The 22,463-nt window shown below is 39.5% G+C and overlaps 1 protein-coding gene across 1 annotated transcript in view; it reads right to left on the reverse strand.

Moving 5' to 3' along the window:
• LOC150086277 (pikachurin-like) overlaps positions 1-22,463 on the reverse strand; it is a 227,391-nt gene that overhangs the window by 135,831 nt on the left and 69,097 nt on the right. Inside the window, exon 2 of the mRNA XM_090374449.1 lies at positions 13,533-13,649. Coding sequence (XP_090230575.1) covers positions 13,533-13,649 — 117 coding nt within the window. The remainder of the gene's footprint in view (positions 1-13,532; positions 13,650-22,463) is intronic.

A 22,463-nucleotide genomic window follows, 5' to 3' on the forward strand; every position in this document is an offset into this window, starting at 1 on the left:
GGCACCTTATTGGGAACATCTTTTCTTCATAAAATAGAACTCTTTAAGTGTAGTCAGAAGTTAATGAACTGCAACCTTGCTGAGGTCTTCATATATGACTGTATCTTGGGTGTATCAAGATTGGTCCAATAACCAAATAATATCACACCAACGTCGATTGTGTGGTCGGAAATAGATCGTTGATATGAGAGGTCAATAGAGGTTGACAAGACTTGTCAACTTCTATTGATTTCCTCCTCCTTCCCGCTTGGATGGAAAAGACCTGAATTCGAATCCTGTCGATGACAGGAGGAATTTTTATGGGTGTTTTTCACAACGTGGCCTAGTTAGTCGGTCTCAGGAGAGGGTAGCATTGTTTTCCCTCCCGGAAACTAAGGTTTCCATCCAGGAAGCAGAAAATCGACCTCAAAATACGGGTAATTTACAGAAAATATATATGGAACAACATGGCCTTAGTGTCGATGCTCTTAAAACCCAATAACAACAGCAACAACAACCAGCAATTAAGAAGATACGGTTACAGTGGCCTCAGAAACATCTTTACTGAACAATGGAGTGGATAAATTATCCTGAGAGCTATCCGACGGATTTAAGCATAAAATTTCTAACCCATCTTTCTCTGTACTCATTCAGCGTCCAGAGAAAGATGTATGTGCGTGTAGGCACTCAAGAGTCAAAGGTGCAATCTCAGAAGCTTGCGGTGCAATCTCGAAAATATGCGACGGAAGCGTTCTTTCTCTCGAATATGACCGGTGGAAGCTTTCAATCTTGCGCCATTAAGCACCTCACCTCATCCAGTCACGTGATTCCTACAAATGACCTTCCACTTTACTGCGCGACATTCCTCCGAGTAATTAAAGCCCAGAACAGACCTCCACGAGGAGGGAAGAATGAACCCACACTTAATTAACCTCGGGATTATTACAGCAACGCGACATTACCGGTAGGCAGCGCTGCTCAACCTGCGCCGCTTTCTGCGATTTCTCTTGCACCGACTCTAATGAACTATCAAGTGCACGTACAGATTCGTCTGATGATAATTAGAGGCTGAAATTGCACCCCCGACTCCTCTTTCGCCTTAACGTCACCGGGAGAAAAATGGCAAATGCAATCACGTCAGAAGCCTCGTGCGTCTTATAAACACACACTTGAATCACGGACTGCAGGCATGAGTGAAGACCATCGGTACTGAATCAGCCTCCCTAAGAACACCTGCAGAGTACCCTCGATGTCTGGAGCCGACCCTAAAGTCGATCTAGTCCACCACGAATTTGGGAAATGATTTGTTAAAAACTAATGGCCCAACTCGAATTTCCTTCATCATTAATTACTCTGTACACAGCAATAATTATTCAACCGAGCGCATAATGAACTGCTACTTGAAATATTGTACAATTCCAACACGCACCATCTGCCAATTTAAGTGAAATGGTGTTTATTAAATTCCACCACATGGGTCAGCATAACAGGAGTTGTTTGAACGATTCAGTTTCTTCCGTGGTACCATTAACGTTAGCTTTAATCATAATCTCAAAAGACATCACACATACTGCATGATGGAAGAGATGGTGGTTGTCGAATCTTTGCTCTGGACACTAAACTTGAGTTTCACCATTTCAAGCCTCTAATAAGCAAAATGGTAGTGTTGAACTGGACGATGAGACATCTACCACTTAGTATTGTCCAGTGACAGAAAGAGAGGGAGAGAGGAGGCATTCTTCTGTTTGCTGAGGCCGCCCCAGTTCAACCCCTGTTTACTTCTGTCCACACTTGGGTGGTCACCTCCAGTACACTAGGTACAGTGTTTCAGACCTTGTGAGCGGTTTGTTGTTGTAGTCGGGTTTTAGCAGCATCGGCGACTAAGGCCTTATTGATCCGTATATATTATCTATAAATTGCGTGTGTTCTGTGGTCAGTATTCTGTTTGCTGGACAAAAAACCTCAGTTTCCGGGAGAAAAAACCGTGCTACCTCGCCTGACTAACTCATCCACGTTGTGAATAAGACCCATAAAAATTCCTCAAGTCATCGATAGGACTCGAACTCAGGTCTTTTCCACCCGGTGTAGGGAGAATGGTGATCCTACCAACTAGTCTACCCACGAGAGCGATCCGACATCAATATCCATCTAAATATACTCTCCAACATGAAAACGATTGTGAAATAGGTCCAACTACACTTCCCATGGACAGAAACCAGAGATTTATAGTGCTCTGTGGACTTCTTAGCTAAGAGGTTAATCATAAATAAATAGATAAATTATGTCTGTATTTCACAAAAACAATCCCGTATTTAGTGGTCTCGGGAGCTCGAATCATAGTCGGTTGAAACGCGTGTACTACCATAACCACCGCTCAACCACTCGTTTATGTAAGCGTTGAGAGAACGAGGAAATGAAAAAAATACAAATACTGGAAAGAAGGGAGCATCAAGATTATAACTGATGATGCTATGGATTAAACACAATATCACGATAAATCTTTCTGGCACGCCCTTGTGGGTAGCACAGGAGGATAGTGATCCTCCACACCGGGTGGAAAGGACCTGACTTCGAGTCCCATCGATGATGTGTGGAACTTTATGGGCGTTATCAGAACGTGGCCAAGTTACTCGGTGTCAGGCGAGGGTAGCATGGTTTTTTCTCCTGGAAACTCGATTTACAGGAGCAATATGGCCTTAGCCCCTATGCTCCTAAAACCCTACAACAACAACAACAAGAGGGGGTCCTTGGTTTTTCCTTATCGGTGTATTCTTCTTATATAACCTTTATTAACCTACCAATGTGCACTCAATTTAAATCAACAGACTACCATATTTCTGCGCCTATTTGACTTCACACCAGGAAGAACTCGGCGATAAATTTCTCATCCAATCAATATCATTACCATCCTGGAAAAAGTCATCCGAAAGGTGACTTACATTTAATCCTCTTTTATTCACTGTCCTGGAGAGGTGGAGGATAAACTTTGAAGTGGTTCAAAGAACATTTTCAGATTGGCAGTTTACTGTAACTCTCTGCTTTGTGGTAACTCACAAAGATGCCGAACCTTCGAATTAAACCAGCCAATCAGATCAGCGACTGTCGAAGTGTCCTTTCGAAGAACAGCGTGGTAGGGGGAGGGAAAACCAACCCCTTTCTCTGAATAGCTGTTGTATTGTTAGCAGCATTTGGTAGAACCCAATTGGACAGTGCGTGTGGTGTGCCGGATCCGTAATCATTCGCCTGATTTATTCGCCACCACACGGCGACTAAAGACACGCGCGAAGAATGTCCACCGCACGTGCTAGTAATGAAGCACAAGTGGAGAACGCCGAGTACCGGTACAGTTCATTAGCGAAAATAATCGAAGCGTTAACTTAAAAGCTAAGCATGAAAAGGTTTTGGGAAAATCGCGTCTCTTGTGGATGGTCGGTCGAAAAGTCCTCTGTTTACGAAAGGGAATTGGTAATTTTTCTGTTCTTCGGGACGCCAGCATTTCCACCGATAAGCACCATTAGTCAAGATGATGGAGTTCACTGCTAGGGTCGTGAAGCAGTCATCTGTTTTCGCTTTCAATAGCAGAAGACGGTGCGAACGTCTTTTGTACACTCTGTCCAATTGAAAGATGCACAAATGAATTTCAGTGAAAGCAGACGAAATAAATGACTTCTTAAGTTTGGTAGTTTTGCTTAATCCGAAGGAAATACTCTTCTGGAACGATGGCCAATAAGAATATTTTGTTCTGAAAGAAGCAATTTTAGGAAGTACAACGTTTCGAAAGGGTTGCTTCGCTTTTTTGTTTTTTCAAAAGAAGGAACCCTTAATTCAGTTAAAAATTGTAATACAACCAGAAATTTGCATTTCCGGGATTTAGCTATCTTCTGGTCACAGATTCATTTATCCATCCCTTCAGATAATTTGTCTGAGACCACGGAAAATCACTCCACTCGCATAGAGGGTACTCGGAAGGATAGTATGACAATCTCGTCAGTCATCCCTGCAAAACATCAACTGGGCGTGTTAGGATGTCAACAAGGGGTTCAGATCTGTATGAACAGACCTTCATTGTACGCTTATTGTGTGCTGAACCACGGTGGAAATCGAGTTCTATGGTGTGACGAATCTCGCCACATTTGATGGAATCTCCCTGAGATCACATAGGCGGGTATAGTTGTGGAGCGTTTGTTGATCCATGTCCCCATATGAGGTGGTAGTTCTTTGGTACAGACTCATGCTTGTTTCAACACGATAATGCCGCATGCCATACCTTTGATGCTGTTCGAAAATGGTTCGTGGTTATGGATAGCAAAGTTGGAATGGCCAGGTCAGAGTACTGATTTGAATCTTATACGTTGAGCTGGAACGTGCTGTGAGGGCTGGACAATACGTTCCATGTTAGTAGTTCAACTGATCACTGTTCTGCTGAAGGAATTAATGACCCTCCCCTCCCGGATACCATCGTTGTTATGATCACCCTCCATCCATCCTGATGTAAAGGCTTTAGTTCGAATCCCGTTAATGACGCGAGAAATTTTTATGGGCTTTTTCTACAATGTGTTAAGTTAACCGGTCTCAGGAAAGGATTGCATGGTTTTTCGAAGGAGACATCCAATTACAGACACAATACACTAACACCTCACAGCCTTAGCGCTTTGACACTTAAGATACACCTAATTTGACTATACCCACCTCAGTGACTCGCTCGCCTATCCAGGATGGAGCGTTTCAGGGTGTACAAAACAGGACCGGAACACCATTGGCAATGACGTCATTGTGAAACTGATATTTATACGGATCCTTTTTGGAGGAACTGTAACTCTCACTTTATTCTGAGCTTAAGATAGATAACCATTCTTCTCCTTAAAAATCCATACTCATTTCCAAACTGAAAAAGCAGTTCGAATCTCGATAGATCAAAGTTAAACGTGTTCAATGGACAGATGTAAATAGTCCTGAACAACGGTACCATAGGCCACCTCCCCAAGGAAGAATATATCTTCAGATATTGGTCCCAACTGAGAATGCGCCATTGAACTAGGTTTAGGAGTGCTAGTCTAATTTTCCCTGAACTATCTAAACGATCTTCTTTTTCAAATAAATCTAATGTGGATATTTTTAAATCTTAAAAACTTGGCCAATTGCCATCATACTTGCTTTTTGTCTTGAAACAGCGATTCGTTTCTTCCTTTTGTGATCATGCTGTTAATCGTCCGGAAGGTGGGCAGTCCATTAAGTTTACAAAGAGCAAACACCTCCATCCTCCTCCCAGAGTGGAGAGATGAAGCAGAATGAGGCGTGTAATGAACAGCGATGACATGCTTACGAATTACGACTTCTCAACCAGACCTCGACGGGAGGTCTAATAAACAGAGCCCTCTCTACTTTTCAGGGCTGAAAAGCGACCTTTGTTCTGCGGGGGCTCCCTAATTAAATTACTCTGGCGGTAGAGAAGACAGTTATGGCTTGTAAACTCCCAATGCAGGGAGAGCTTCGTCATGGAGGGGTGATTTACTTTGCGGAGACCTTCGTGCCGCTGGAAATGTTTCCCGCGTTAAGACAGGACCATTACGTTGCCGATATTAATGCCCCGAGTCTGACACCTTTCTAACGGTGCCTTGCTCGCGCACAAGGGAAATACCTGAAGTGTAGAAGAAATATTAGTGGTACGCAGTTCGACTCTTTGAGGAGTGGGCTCACTCTAGCAAACAGGCAAAGGAAGGAGAAACGAGCAAAGCATCCCTCCAAGAAATGGAGGGATGCCATGTCAAGATTTTCGCGTGGGTGATTATTATCCATTGTACGATAGATGAAGTGAGTGCCTAGGTACACCACAAGACAGCATGAAAATGGAGTAATAAGTCTTGTGATTGTGACGTGTTACTTGAGTTATAAATAACTCGTGGATGGAAGCATCCCCAGAAGTCCAGAAATGGCGTATGAAAAAATACCCATGAGAAAAAAAGACTATTGGAAGATAAGGATAGTCTTTGATCTCGGAATCTTTACCATGATTCTAAACCCATGTTTGAATCATGGTGATGTTCTAAGGTTGGCAGTGGGATCTTTTAAGGATGGATCCTTGGACCATTGTTGTTTCTGATTTTCATAAATCATCGAAGAAAGGTGTTCTATCGATAATTTATCGATCATTTTTTTGTAGATATAGGGGACCTCATCTGAACAGAGACATTGAGCTTCTTGAGAGAGATAAAAGACGGGCAACTTTTCTTTGATGAGATCGGTAAAAAGGGCGTCCTTAGGAGTAAAGATTTCGATTATGTGCGTTGGGTTACAAAGATTGGCAACTAGGCACCTGTAGTCACGAGTTGTTAATTGCTGGAAGAAGTTACAGCCGTGGATAATTGAGGCTGGTGTGGAGAAATTCGAGGTTAGCTGGATAGGTGCCTATGTGAGGGTCATTGTGGGTAGCACAATGGTTATCATCACCATTCTTTCCATGCCGTTTCCCAGAACTCATACAATTTATCAAGGTAATACACCTCTTTAGAAGTTGACCCCAAAGTTTCAAAGATCAACTTCTCCTGAATTTAGAAGGGTTGGTTGGATTGTTTTGGATGAGCATCAAGTAATCTAAGATTGCTCTGTTTTAAGACCCTCATGGGTAGAGTTGCTGCACTGGAACTTTTTCCATGTGGTGTGGAAGGATAGCGATCGGAAGCACACCGTGCTAACAGGGAGAGTATAATTTGATGGTTTCTATGGCAACTGAGTTACGATTTAATGCAAATTGGTAGAGAAGCGCCAAAATATTTCATCCCCGCTTTTCGATCTAAATCATGAAACCGAATTAAAGAGTGCAGTGAGCGAGTGAGAGAAAGAAAATGAAAGTATCGTATCGTTCGGTCATATCTTGAATCGATCTCATCAGTGGAAAGATAAGTCGACAACAGCGACCCCCTCAGGCAGAATGAACTCACCCGAACACTGCCGGTCTCCGTTGAAACTTTCTACAAAAGGTTTTTTTGTCACGTAGTTGCTGAAGTCGTTAAAATAAAAGAAAAAAAAATCATAAGAACTGCACAGATTGGAAAAAGTGATAGAGAAAAGATCCGCCATGCATTTCTTCTTTTTCATTTCTCGACGCCCGAATTTCGTGCTCGAGTGATGAATGTCTGTGTCCAGGTACAGCCTCCATCTTATTTCACGCTTCTGTGGCAACATACGTATCACGTACCTTTAAAGCTCAATACTACAGGGAGAGAAGAGACAGAATATCGGGGAGGTGGAGAGAGAGAGATGGGGGAAGGGGAATCCGTAACTGAATACGCAGATCAATCCTGGAAACATTTCTAAGCGAAATTCATTCCGATTATGGGAAAACCGAGTGGTGTGGGGAGAGTGGAGGGAGTGAATGCGTTTATTGAACGTGTTGTTCGCCACCTGACGAACCAAAGGAATGTTTGTTAAGCAGAACTACTGCAGGGAGTTGTGATTGCAAATTGAATAGCTGCGTCAGTTCTGTGAATGAGCTGCAGGACCACCTCCCCAGTCCCTTAACACCTCTGGATGTGCCTTACCGTTTCACATCGAAAAGCTTGGTTGCTGAATTTTGCAATTTAAATAAATAAAATCATTCATTGTAAAAAGACCTTCATGTCACAATGTATAATTACATCTAAATATCCTTATTCCTGCTTTTAAATGAGCCCTTTCTTCGTGGATTATTTCCATCAAATGAAATTTATGATTTTAATCGAGTCCTTGTCTTCGTGGACTATTTCCATCAAATGCAATTCATGATTTTAAACGAGTCCTTGTCTTCGTGAATTACTTGCATCAAGTGAAATTCATGATTTTAAACGAGTCCTTGTCTTCGTCGATTATTTCCATCAAGAGAAATTCATGCTTTTATTCGAGTCCTTGTCTTCGTGGATTATTTCCATCCATCAAATGCAATTCATAATTTTAAACGAGTCCTTGTCTTCGTGAATTACTTGCATCAAGTGAAATTCATGATTTCAAACGAGTCCTTGTCTTCGTGGATTATTTCCATCAAAATGCAATTCATGATTTTAAACGAGTTCTTGTCTTCGTGAATTACTTGCATCAAGTGAAATTCATGGTTTTAAACGAGTCCTTGTCTTCGTGGATTATTTCCATCAAGAGAAATTCATGCTTTTATTCGAGTCCTTGTCTTCGTGGATTATTTCCATCAAATGCAATTTATGATTTTAAATGAGTCCTTGTCTTCGTGGATTATTTCCATCAAATGCAATTTATGATTTTTAACGAGTCCTTGTCTTCGCAAATTACTTGCATCAAGTGAAATTCATGATTTTAATTGAGTCCTCATCTTCGTGGATTATTTCCAGCAAGAGAAATTCATATGAGTCCTTGTTTCCGTGGTTTATTTCCATCAAGAGGAATGAATCATCAACACGATTACGACAATAAAAGTTGTTTATGATTCTTTGTTCGTTTGCATGCTCCATACAAGAAATAAAGAACAAACTGCTTATATATGTAAAAAAGCAATGAACCAATTGCGTGAGAGTATTCTTTTTGCACACAGATGTGTAAGTAAATATTTTATCACGTCACTAGAAGAATTCTTTTGGGACTCTACTCTTCTTAAATTGGTATAGAAACTGTAAAATATCTGTACCAATTTAGATTAACAGTGTATCTGGTTTCCACAGCAGCTCCCGAGACATCATGATTAAATATCGGGTCGTTTAGGATATCACCAAGGTAATTCAGGTCAGGTGATTCAATGGTCGGTTCCTGCAAATTGCTTGTGTTCTAATATCGTTTCCTTCTCTGGTTGCTGGTTGATATAATCCCCGAAAATTGTAGACATTCGCCTTAGATTCGAACCCGGATACTTTGAAAATCTGGATCCCGCCCTGAAAAATTCACTCAACACTTATTTACTTCTTTGAATGAGTTGAAACGGTCTTGCAGGTTACGTTGTTGGATGATAAAGTCCATGAAAAATAAAACTACACTAAGTGTTCTGCGATTAGCAAAAGAAAGAATTGAGATAAGATGCAGAACACCAAGATCCACTTCGCTTCCAAAAGGTGTCCTTAAGAAGCAAATCTTTTGAACAATGATGAAGATGATGCGGGTACTCATAAATTCGAAGAAAGGTGCAGTTCTCTAAAACACGCAGCCCAGCAATGTTTATCATCTGCAATCTGCCACCAAAAGGCATTAGGGAGAAAAATATTCCGTGTATTTCGCTGCACGCGAGGATTTGACGGCAAACACAACTTCCTGTCGAGAGTGCACCGCGACATCCACCGACAATGTCAACACGTGATTTACTAGGAAGGGGGAAGGACAAGAGGGTGGCTTCGGAGAATTACTGATATCAAACATTGGGGGAAGTGGTGAAGCCGTCGACCAGACCATACTAAGTGCAAAATCGATAAGCATCGCTGCAAGTGTGTTGACCATGCTCGTATGGGTAGCGATGCGTGTCCCCTGCAGTTGGTGAAACTTGTGAAGGAGAAAGGTAACATCAGTAACCACACGGATGTCACGATTTGGGATTTTCGTATTTCTGCCACTAAAGTAAGACTGATCTCCGAAAACACCCACTTCGAGATATCGTTTGATGGATGACTTGCTGTTCACTTTTTTAAACCCTCTCTCTCTCACTCTGTTTCCATATCTTCTTTCAGGCTTTCTTCCATCGGCAACAACACTACATACCTCCACACCTGCGCATGTAACAGTAGTTGTAGGGTTACACTTACATAAACCTATCCATATCGGTTTGTTTGCGACAAATCCTTTATGACATATCCCCATATAAATACGTATTTATGTATAATTGCTTACATAACTTGATATCGAAAGAATCAAGCCGAGTTTCATTGCAAATAAATTGCTATTTTTTCCATAAACAATATCCTTAAACAAATCTAAACTCCTTAAGGACAAAATCGTTGATGTTTGTCCTTAAGGATTTATGGATACAAATCCTTAAATATCAGCATTTTTATTCTTAACAGTCCTTGAAAATAATCGAAACAGCCATGACTCCTCAAAAAATTTTTAAGACAACTTTTTGTCCCGGAAAGAGTCCTTAAAAGTCATTAATGACTGAATGAATACTTTTATTTAAGGACACAAGTCGTTAAACGAACCCTAAGGACTTTATTAAAGGAAGTCGTTAAATAGTCCTTAAAAGGCATTACAACAGCAGTGGTTTTATCCTTAAACTGTCCTTAAAAAGTTACGGATGAATAAATGCTTTTATTTAAGGACCCAAGTCGTTAAACGACCATTAATGACTTTCTTTAAGGAAGTCTTTAAACAGTCCTTAAAAGGCATCAAAACAGCAGTGATTTTATCCTTAAACATTTATTAAAAAGTCATTTAAACAGCAGTTTTTATCCTTAAACTGTCCTTAAAAAGTCATGGATGAATGAATACTTTATTTATTTACGGACCCAAATCATTAAATGATCCTTAAGGAAGTCTTAACAAACAGTCCTTAAATGCCTTAAAACTGCAGCGGTTTTATCCCTAAACATTTCTTAAAAAGTCATTCAAACAGCAGAGTATTTTCCTTAAAAGTCATTGAAACAGCTAGTTTTTATCCTTACATTTTCGTTAAAAATCATGGATGGATGAATGAATAATTTTAGTTAAAGATACAAGTCGTTAAACGATCCCTAAGGACTTTCTTTAATGACTTTCTTTAAGGAAGTCTTTAAAAATCCTTAAAGGGAATTAAAATAGCAGTACTTTTATCCTTAAACACTCTTTAAAACGTCATTGAAACAGCTGAGTTTTTATTCTTAAACCGTTAATTAAAAAGTCATGGATGAATGAATACTTATTAAGGATACAAGTAGTTAAACGATCCTTAAGGACTTTCTTTAAGGAAGTCAGTAAACAGTCCTTAAAAAGGCATTAAAACAGCTGTGGTTTTATCGCTATACATTTCTTAAAAAAGTCAGTGAAACAGCAGTTTTTATCTTTAAATTGTCGTTAAAAATCATGGATAAACGAATACTTTTAGTTAAGGATACAAGTCGTTAAACTATCCCTAAGGGCTTTCATTAAGGAATTTGTTAAACAATCCTTAAACGGCATTAAAATAGCAGTGCTTTTATCCTTAAACACTCTTTAAATCGTCATTGAAACAGCCGAGTTTTTATTATTAAACTATCCTTAAAAAGTCATAGATGAATGAATACTTTTATTTAAGGACTAAAGTCTTGAAACGATCCTTAAGGACTTTCTTTAAACAGTCCTCAAAAAGGCATTAAAACAGCTGTGGTTTTATCGCTATACATTTCTTAAAAAAGTCATTGAAACAGCAGTTTTTATCCTTAAATTGTCGTTAAAAATCACGGACGAATGAATATTTTTATTTAAGGACACAATCCTTAAACGATCCTTAAGGACTTAGGAAAACAGTCATTTAAGGTCATTAAAACAGAAGTAGTTTAATCCCTAAATATTCCTTATAAAAGTCATTGAAACAGCACAGTTTTATCCTTAAAGTGTCCTTAAAAAGTCATTAATGCTTTTCTTTAAGGACTCCGCGTCCTTTTCACCTAATTCCTTTGCATATTCTCCACACTGGACGAACTTATCAAAGGAAACTAGGGAGTATATGCGCAACTATTTATAATATAATTTCTCGGTGTATATCAACAGACAGGAAAATCGATGGCAGTTTAGAAAGCAATTAGCTTTCTTTTTAAGTTTCTACAACAAAGCGCTGTTCGAAGTGGTCATTAGCCAAACAGGGAAGAGAAGGATAAAGGATCATTAGAAGGCAAACAGAGACCTATACAACTTAGAAGAAATTACAAAGAGTTGCGCATTCTTGAATGGGTTCACAAAGAATTTTTGATGCGTTCTAATTGAGGAAATGATGTCTCCACAGAGCTGTATAAGCACTTTCTTAGAAGAAACTGCGTCGAAATTTTCTGCTCGAAGGGAAGGTCGAAGATTTTCTGCTTATCCTTTTAAAATTTGAAATTAAAATTCGTATGATGTTAATCTGGATCCCAGAAACTAAGAACACTTTTAGAGAAACTATAAGAGGATATATTTGGTCAACTGGATAAACGAATATTTTGTTTATTTGCCATCTATAAAAGTATAATTAGAGGTCATGGATTGAGAACTCTTAGCACAGATGGAAAATCGATTCTTGGTAGGTATTGCCTATAAAGAGAAAATAAAACCAACGTTTGTTTCCATTTATCTCTCAGTGAGTCCTCTAAAGAATGTACAACTTCTAATAAATGAATAAGGTCTTGTAATAGATGGGCAAATAAACAAAATATTCGTTTATCCAGTTAAATGTTTGAATTTTGCAAGAGCAAAACAAAAACGCTTTGCAAACGCCTGCATTTCTAAAAGACAACAAAATATCTGGCTTCATCACTCATGTAAGGAATTGTGACCACAATTATCACCGACTGTGCTCCTACAAAACGTGTGACAAATGAGCTTTCTCCATTCGCAGTCGTTGAAGAAAAAAATATAATGGTAGATGGCAAGCCTATTTAATTACATCCAGGTCTAATAGATGTGTTTGGAGGCTGGTATTTTACGTTTATCTCCCGATGACACTGTTCGTATTGTTAGCGCTGTGAAATATTGCCCCATCTGCAGTAGAAAGCTCTTAAGTAGTGGAAATACCATTGGACGTGTAATTAAGATAGCAGCATTTTTTATGCCATGCCTTAGTGTCACCTAAGAACGTGGGAGTGTGGCTTCCAAAGACAGCTCTGTTTATTTCGGCTCCAGAGAAAACAAATCTATTGTCAGATAAAACGGAATAGAGACATTTCATCAGGAAAGAATCCACCACTTACGAATGCTTTCTCTGTAAGGTTCTTCGTGGTGCAGTGGAAATACCACTACAGGGGCAGGATTCATAATGGTATTTCAACTCTTAAAATTACATATTGATGCATATTGGAAACCTTCGAGATGTGGACGCTCATGGACCGATCGGATCAGCAACAAGAGGATCCTTAAGAGGGAAAAGACCACAAGAGCACTACTAACTACAATCGCAAGGAGAAAGACTGCCTACCTTGGGCACATTATAAGAATCTCTCAATATAACCTTCAGAGACTAATCCTGCAAAGGAAGATTAAAGGCAAAAGAGCAAGAGGAAAACAAAGAAAAAAGTGGCTTGATAATATCAAATAGGGGGACTTACAACATAAGAACTTTTTCACAAAGCAAGAGACAGAGTTGTCTGGAACGAAGAAGATTGATGTAAAGGAGAGAACTTATTCGGCATCTACAAAAAACAAAACTCCCTCTTCCATATTAATCCCATAATCAAAAACGCCTATCGAAATTGTCCTTTCAGCCAATTATTCCAACGCTCCAACGACACTCCTCCCTAAGGTGGTGGTGTCTTTGGAACGTCTGAGTGGCCTTGCTTTTCCAGTCCACCCTTAGCATCGTCTGTCTCATGGCCTTCAACCAACCCCTAATCCACCGATGGATCTTTCCTGTTGTCCCAACCTGCTCTTATTTATAAAATACCTCTTATACAATACTTGTTAAAGCACTTATAATATTTGTACAGACTCACCTATGCAGCTATACCCGTTATCAGCCAATGTGAACCCTGCTTTGCACGCACATTCAAACGTCCCATCGTGAAGGTCGTAACAATATTGCTGACATGGGCTGTCTTCCCGGCATTCCCCTTAAATGAGAACAAACAGATTATTATTAGGATGCTGCACAAGGTACTAAACAAAGTAATAAAATAGGATCAAATGAACTTTACGAAGTCTATAAAAACTTAAACCACGTAAAAATAATTTTAAATACTACAAAATATGCTGGAACAAGAGTTCGAAATTCAGTAGATATTAAATTTCATCCTTGTACCCTTTGAAATAGTTTCCAACGGTAGATTTTGTTAATGAAGATTGATGTCACACTCATTGGCCAAGAAATTAGAATTCTTTATTCACTACCTAATAGGGCCACCTTTTGCCAAATTGCAGCCCATGCACGTCGTGGCATGGATTCCACTAGGAGTCAGAAGGGGGCATAGCTCTAGATTTTACCATTATTCCATTAGGATATTTGTCAGTTGTTGTGGGGTTGGTAAACAACTGCGAAACTGAACTGCCTTTTCTAACATATCCCAGACATTCTCAATTGCATTCAGAGCTGGAGAATTAGGCAGCCAGAGTAGATGTTGGGAATCTTGGGAAAGTTCTTTGAACCATTCAGAGACAATTTTTGCACGGTGGACAGTTGCATTCGCCTTGAAAGAATCCATCACAATCGTAAAATTAAGCACTGCAGTGTTAATAAGATATTCATTGGAGGTAACACACCCTTCTAATGGCACGAGCGGACCAAGTCCATACCAACAGAATATACCATGATGTAAGGAAGACACGAGATAGTCTGGTAGACAAGAGCGGTGGATACAAGGCGGTCTGGATAAATGGCTACATGAGGTTCATCACACCTTGCCATTGGTGCCAAAACTGCAAATTGAGACTCATCCTTTTCTACTCTCCTACAATCTAGTCTTGGCATTGGTAGCACCACACCAGTCATGGATTCCACTAGGAGTCAGAAGGAGCATAGTTTTAGATTTTACCATTATTCCATTAGGATATTCGTCAGTTGTTGTGTGGTCGGTAGACAACTGCAACTTTTTTCTTTAAAAAAACGCAAGATTTTTTACAGAAAAAGGTAGCTTTGGTATAAGTCCATCTCACCGAAATCCTGGATTCTTCATCTCCCGCCGCAAGCGCGCGGGCGCTCGAGAGAGAGAGAGAGAGAGAGAGAGAGAGAGAGAGAGAGAGAGAGAGAGAGAGAGAGAGAGAGAGAGAGAGAGAGAGAGAGACCCATTTCTAACCGAATTCCCAAGCTCGGTTTAAATAAATCTATCTTTGCCTAAATTGAATATTTCAATCACTTCCTGCCCACTGGATCTTCTTTTGTTATGCGCAATTTGTGCTCCAACAAAAACCCTTTTTGGAAATCGGAAAGATCATCTGTCTCCCCAAGTCCATATCGGCTAAAAATAACCCGAAAAGCAGACACTGTTTATCTCATACTAAGCAACTTAAGATAATTACTTGTTGATGCCATTTGTAAAAGATTTCTAATTTTCTGATTTACAGTGTAGATAGATATATAGAGAGAGTTTCTCTTTTTTTTGACCAGAGCAGACCTCTTAAATAGATAAAAGGTTTTCCTCAACGTCAGCACATTCTCACATTCTTCGATGTGGACCTCACTTAACAACTTTCCTCTTCAACCAGCGAGTGGAAAGTCGGTAATCAAACGAAGGAAAAAACAGCAAACACGTACCTCCTTGCTCAATTCCCCAACCATTTAGAAAGCAACTTGGGGTTGATAGTGATGAAGAGAATAGCTCACGACACACGCACTGCAAGGGAGGGGTAGGTCAGCGGAGTAAACCACAGGAGTTTAGATAATTGGACTTTATTACCCCGCTGGCAAGAAGAAAACAGTGAAAAATTAATGATTCCTTTAGTGGCCGTTGATTTTCCGGGTCATGAAAGGAACGGTAACTGAGTTACTTCATCATCCCCGGAGAGCTATGCCCCTATGGCTGTCAGACGTGAAACACGCATGTAAAGCTAAACTCCGGAAATTTCTTTTTCATTAGCAAAAAGATCTCTGTGGATTTTTAGAGTGGGCAGGGTCGTGGAACTCAGGTGTAGAGATAGGAACCAGTCTGCAATGTGCTTCATATCGAGGTCAGACAGATGTCATGACATCTGTTTGAACTCAATCTGCATAGTGTACACCCATCAATTAGGCGAGAAATTTTTAATGGCGTTTTACAACGTGGCCAAGTTAGTCAGTCTCAGGAGAGAGAGTTGCATGAGTGCTGGAACTTCGGGTCTTTCATCCAGCAAACTGAAAATCGACCACAGGATACACGTAAATTACAGACATAATAGAATGACTCCTTATAACCTTAATTACTTTGGTACTTCACAAATACCCAGTCTCCCTCTATTTATTTAGCAATATTTAAACCTAAAATAAACCTTGCCCTTTCTTTATACTGTATTAATAATTATAATAATTAGTCAGGAAAATCAGCCCTGGCGAGGAGCACAGTTGGTGGGATCATCATCCTCCCCACACTGGGTGGAAAAGACCCGAGTTCGAGTCCCGTCGAAGATGGAGGAATTTTTAGGGGCTTTTTCAAAACCTGGCCAAGTTAGTCGGTCTCAGGCGAGTAGCATGGTTTTATCTCCCGAAAATGAGTTTTCATCCGGAAAAAAGAAAAACCACAGAACACAGGCAATTAGTCGCTGATGCTTCTAAAACCCAACAACGTATGGTAGACACATTCTTCCTATGCATGTGCAGTAATCTAAAACACATATTTCATGACCCACAAGTGATGTTGTATCTTCTCTGAATTGCTGAATAATTTTATTTCCATTTCCCCTTTTCATAAAACACATCTGGTTAAAACGAGTTAACCAAATATTCAAATTCAAGTATAATAAATGCGTTCATGGAAACCAGAAGGAGGGTAAGAATGCATAAAGAGACTTACTCTTCTAAAAATCGGATATATCTTGTCCACCTACCTTCTCTCCAACAACAGTTTATCGCTTCTGCTGATGGGAAAGAAGCAGGTGTCGCGGATGGTGTTAAGATGCTATCAGCTATAAGAAGCTGCGAAGACAAGTCCCATGCTGCGTGAGACGGCCAGTCCGAAGAAAGAACAGCTGCCAGGAAAATTGTGGAAAATGTTGCTACATCAGTGACAGGTGGAGACTGAAAAACTTCTAGAATGTAAGAAGTTTGCAAAGGATGTTGTAAGACAAAGAATTCTTATAGAAAAACCAGTCGATGTGACAAGCGAATTTTTTTCCAGCGAGTGGCATTAATGTGTCGATATTTCTCCTATTGCGCAACCCTCCTGACGATTTTTCTTCTTAAGAAAATATTAAGAAAGTTGCGCTATTTTATTTTTCCAATTATTATTCACTTTCTCCTGAGAGCTTCAAAGCTATTCGGTAAAGCGACATTTACAGGGTGAAGATATATCACAATGTACTGACCACTTGTGGTTTCTCAGAATCAATCTTCCTCTCTTCCTTAACTCAAAGCACGTTCTTTTATCCAAATCTGTCATTAATTTTGCGATAAAATGGTTGAAGCCAGCATTTCTTTATCCTTTGGACACTTCGATCGACTGCAGCTCCCGATCAATTCTAGTTACAGTAATTATCGGTACCTGTGGAACTGTCGAAAAGCAAGATGCGGCTAATTATCACGCTTGTTTTAACTAACCATCACGACAAGCTGGGCCAGACATGTCTAATTAGTGGCAGCCTAGTAGCTGGGGAAGTTTGTTGGAGTTTACTCTTATATCATCTCAATTGCTGAAGTCTCCCCAGCAACAGACCATGTCTGGGTTTAGAGTACAATTAAATAGTATTATCAGACTTTTAAGGATGGCTTGAAAATATAACTGGGAATTGTAAAAACTGATGGCAGCTTCTGGTATTCGAAAACGTAATGAAGTCTTTATCTACGAAATAAATTCTAGTGCTTGGCAACTACACTCACTGGCCAAAAAATTAGAAACCATTCAATATCTAGTAGGAATCTACATTCATCAGCAGCAGCCATTTTCAGTCCACTGCAGGATGAAGTCCTCTCCAGCAACTTTTTAGTCCTGTTTTGTGTAATGGCCATCAATTTACTACCCACGAACTCTTTAATTTCATCTGTTCATCTCCGTTGTTGTGTTGTAGGATTTCTTTTAGCTCCTCTTGGGTACCATTCTCTTATTTTCTTAGTCCATCTGTCGTCATGTCTTCGAGTTGTGTGTCCTGCCCAAGTCCATTTCAGTTCTTTAATTTTGATAAGAATGTCCTTTAGTTGAGTTTTCTGCCTTACTCCCTGTGTTTCTCTTCTTATCCAACAGTCTTCTTCCTAATATAATTCGTTCCATTCTTCGTTGTGTAGTTCTCAGCTTCTTTTCCATTTTTTTGGTGAGTGCCCAAGTTTCATTTCCATAAGTCATGGTGGGAGTATACTTTGGTTCATTATTTTACGTTTCAGACAAATTAGGAGATTGCTCCTTAGTATGTGAATAAATTTCCTAAATGATATCCATCCGAAATTTATTCTTCTTTTGACTTCCAACCATTTATCGGGAATTTATCTAGTATGAATCCACATAGTGGATTCATACTAGATAAATTTATAATTTCATACCTTACCTTTAATGACCCAAAAAGGTTTGGGTCTTTTTTTTTTTAACCAAAAAGGTTTCTAAATTTTTGACCAGTGAGTGTATTTAGTTGTAGCAAGTTATGAGGGAAAAATATCTAATTTTGCCGCATTTCTTTAAAAGGATAATCTTTAAATAACCCGCACTTCTTGCATCTTCAAAAATGGCAAATTTCGTTTGAGAAAGACGATATCTTTGGAAGGAAGAAATGTCTCCAATCCTCAAAAGAGGAAGAATTGACGTAAAGGCGATGTAGTATTCCATCATTACTCTTACTTAGGGAACGGTTCTATTACGAAGGGCCCATAATGGCAGTCCAGTGACAAGTTGATGATAACGTCATGAAATGATTTTTCTGAGGGTCCCCCAGACTTTAGCTCCCCTACCCTTTCTAACAAAAAAGTTGACGCAATTTATCAGAGTTACCTTTGAGCAGACGAACACCTAACAGGCATCAATACTAGGACAGAGACAGAACGCCATCTATAAAACATGGCAGCTTGTCTGGCCCCGAGGAATGATATATGAAGCCAATTTGTGGCCTCTTTGCCTCGGTGGGGGTCGCTCGGCCAGCGAGTCAAGGATATTTCATTCATAAAAAAAAACAGCCAGAAACGGGACGGCTACATAGTGAATAACGCCACACAGATATGCCTTCTGGCCGTTTTATTAAAACCCACACCAAGGAAATATTTTAAACCGTGACAGCCAGAGGAAGGTTATTTGTGATGATAAACTTGAAGACATATCTTCAGCAGTAGTTCTGGGCAACGTGCGATAAACATAAAAGGACGAAGACGCATGCGCATGTACATGGGTTCTACGAAATAACAGAACGTAATTGTGTCCTTTTAAAGTAAATAAATCAACTCGTACAATTTTTTATGGTACAGATGTTCTGATCGAAAACAACTGTGTCGAACGATGTCAGTTGTGGGCATCATAAGCTGAGATTCTTCATAACTTTCATCAGCTTCATCATCTCTTCATCATCTTCTTCATCACTTTCATCAGCTTCATCCTCATCTTTCTTCTCTTCATCATCCTCTTCATCTTAATTTATCAACTTTCTGGCCAACAATTTTTCATAATTTTTATCATCCTCATCATATTTCTTCATAATCTTTATCAGCCTCATCATCTTCTACATAATTTTTATCATATTAATCCTCTTCAACTTTGTTTATCATCTTTGTAATCTTTCTTCGTTATACTCACCATCTCCTTCAGCATCTTCACCTTTTTCCATCCTCATTTTCATCTTTCATCATCCTCATCATTTTTCTTAATCCTAATCTTCATCATCCTCATTTCATCTTTCATCATCCTCATCATTTTTCTTAATCCTCATCTTCATCATCATTTTCTTCATCCTCATTTTCCTCATCATTTTTCTTCATCCTCATCTTCCTCATCATTTTCTTCATCCTCATCGTCATCTTTCTTAATCAACCTCAACTTCCTCTTCATCATCATCACCTCATGTTTCTCCATCTTCATTATTACATCATCTGAGCACCTCATCATCCTCATTTCCATCTTTGTTCATCAGCTTCATCTCCTTCACCTTTTTTCATCAGCATCAACTCTTGATCATCACCATCTCTTCATCATTATCATTTGAGCATCACCTCTTCATCCTCATCTTCATTTTTCTTCATCATCCTAATCTACTTCATCTTTCATCATCTGAGCACGACCTTTATCATCCTCATCTTTTTCATCTTTCTTCATCCACTTCACCATCTACTTACATCCTCTTCATCATCTGAGCATCATCATCTTGGTATCTTAGGTTACCAAGATACCATTATTGAAGTTGATAAGTAATTCTATTAACAGAAAAACGGTCCCACCATCTTTCTCTCGGAGACAAAGATAGAAAAGAATTTTAATCAGAAAATTTTGGCTACAAAGTAACCAAGCTGTGGCCATCTTGGTTATTAATTACCAGCGTCTAAAAACACTGCCCTGCCCTGTCTTTTTCGTGGACGTATCGAGCGCCCATTTTCTCTACTGGAGTCATTAATATGAATAATTTTATAAAAATGTAAGGATAATTAAGACTAATTAGGGTTAATTACCGACAATTAGCGATTGATAAGGCTCTTTAAGCGTGATCGTTAATTGGGAGGCTCAGAAGGGGTCTTGTTTCGATAAAGTGACAGATTTTGCTAAAGATATCCTGCTGATGGCTGGTGTGCTTCAGGGACCGAACAAGGTGAGGCTAAAAAGAAACCAGAAATATATTTTTTAAATCATTTATTTTAAATCCAACAATTTCGATGGTTGTCGCCTTCAAAGTACTCTCCAGTCGCGCCTAGCGTTCCATACCACCTTTAATTGCTGCATTCTCTTCTTCTGAATGTCTCCCTCAAGCCTTCAAATAGCTTTCCTTTCAGGTGGATTTTAATTTTCAGAAACAGAAAGAAAAAAGTCTCACGGTGCCAGATCTGGACTATAAGGCGGGTACTGCAATGTTGTATCTTGTTTTAGGATTACTCATTTTTCCGCTGATTGATTTTTAAAGAGGAATAGTTCAATCAAAACTTAACCAATTGCAACGAAACCGCTGTAGCTGAATGGTCAAGCGCGTGGGTGCTTAAGTACACGTGACTTGAGTCGACAGAGACGGAATCCATATTGGCAATTATTGATCAGAGGAAAGGTTTCGAGATGGTTTAAAATTTGGCGGTTAATGGATTTCTCCATTACCTTGGAAAGAGTAGGAGGGGATAATGAGACGATAATAGGATGGAAGAGATTTGCCATTCTTTTTTAAAGGAGACGGCTGAACATGAGCAAATTTCCAAGAAGGAAAAAGACCAGTCCTCATGTCCAAAACAACAAGTCATATGTAAATCTCTTTAATAGATCCACATACGAAATGAGAAAATAATGTAACAACTCCAATGGGAGTAGAGTTCTTACACGAGGTTGGATGGCAAAATTGACATTGAAGTAAACATCCACATGATAAAAATTTAGCTGTAAATGATTTCCCAAAATCAGGACCGGTCCAGGATATTCCCGCGCCCCCAGCTTTATCTGGCTCCTTTAATTAAGGATATATATTTTTTCATAATTTGTATAATTTTGCGCCCCTTAAAGAATGGCGCCCCATTTCATTAAATATAAGTTTGGGCAACTTATATTTAATGAAATTAATAAAAGTTTACCAATTGTTAATTCATGAAATGCTCTACATAGATCACTGATCGTTTATCCACTCCACTGATTCTATATACACTGACCAAAAATATTATTAGGTAACAATTGGTAAACTTGTTTGCTTGTGTACTCTTCAGTGGAGAATACACAAGCAACGCCATCTTGTCTGAAAGAGAAAGAAAGAAAAGAAGATTCAACTATTCTCTTATTGGATCTCGCTGTTTAGTTTAAACCTCCAAAAAGAAGAACGAACTTTTCAATAAATGACTGGAAATTAATCACTCTGTCCTTGTTACACTTGGATTACTGCCAGGGCAATCTTGTCTCCAGTATCCTCTGGACACAAAAAATCCAATGGATGAGAGAGGGGATGAAATTGAAACTCGTATTTGTTTTGTGCAAGAGATAATGGAATTCTGGAAGATTCATCATCACCATTCTTTAAAAAAAAAAACAAATCATATCTGACCAATCTGCTAAATTATCATTTGGATGCAGATGATGTTTTCATCTGAATGGGAGGTCCAAGATGGAAAATATTGATGAGCATCTTCAGTGGAGAAATGACCAATCCAGGACAAGTGGTAAGGTGTGCAGCAAAGTGGATGTTCAGAGCACCTTTGTGGCTTCCTTCCTCCGAAGCACGTCTTGCGGGGGCACTTCGAAGCTTATCTTGTTGCCATGACAACTGAGTTTCAACGGGTCTTGCATCTTTGATGACCGAACAGAGCAACGCCGCTACGAGACGTTTCCACGGACGCAGTTGTTCCCTTAAACTGCGAAGAAAAAAATTATTAACGCATCCGTCTCGCAGCGAGGCTATTTTTAGAATAGGCGGTAAGGGGAGGCACCAAACGAAGCGTACACCCGGGCAATGCGGACAGCCATTAGCGTACACACCGAGCTGCCATTTAAACGGCGTGCACGCGTCTCTATCTGTCTGCTGCGTTCGAAAGGGTTTGGCAAATGCACGTGAGTATTTGCTCAATGTCGGATATGCTTTCGGGGCAATTCCGCGTGCACTTTATAACGGCAGTACGTGTCACGGAATCGGCAGAGTAACGAAGTACTATGTTTTTGACT

This window comes from Mastigoproctus giganteus, chromosome 5 (assembly GCF_048544385.1).
Source record: "Mastigoproctus giganteus isolate SK-2022 chromosome 5, ASM4854438v1, whole genome shotgun sequence".
NCBI classification, from domain to species: Eukaryota; Metazoa; Arthropoda; class Arachnida; order Uropygi; family Thelyphonidae; genus Mastigoproctus; species Mastigoproctus giganteus.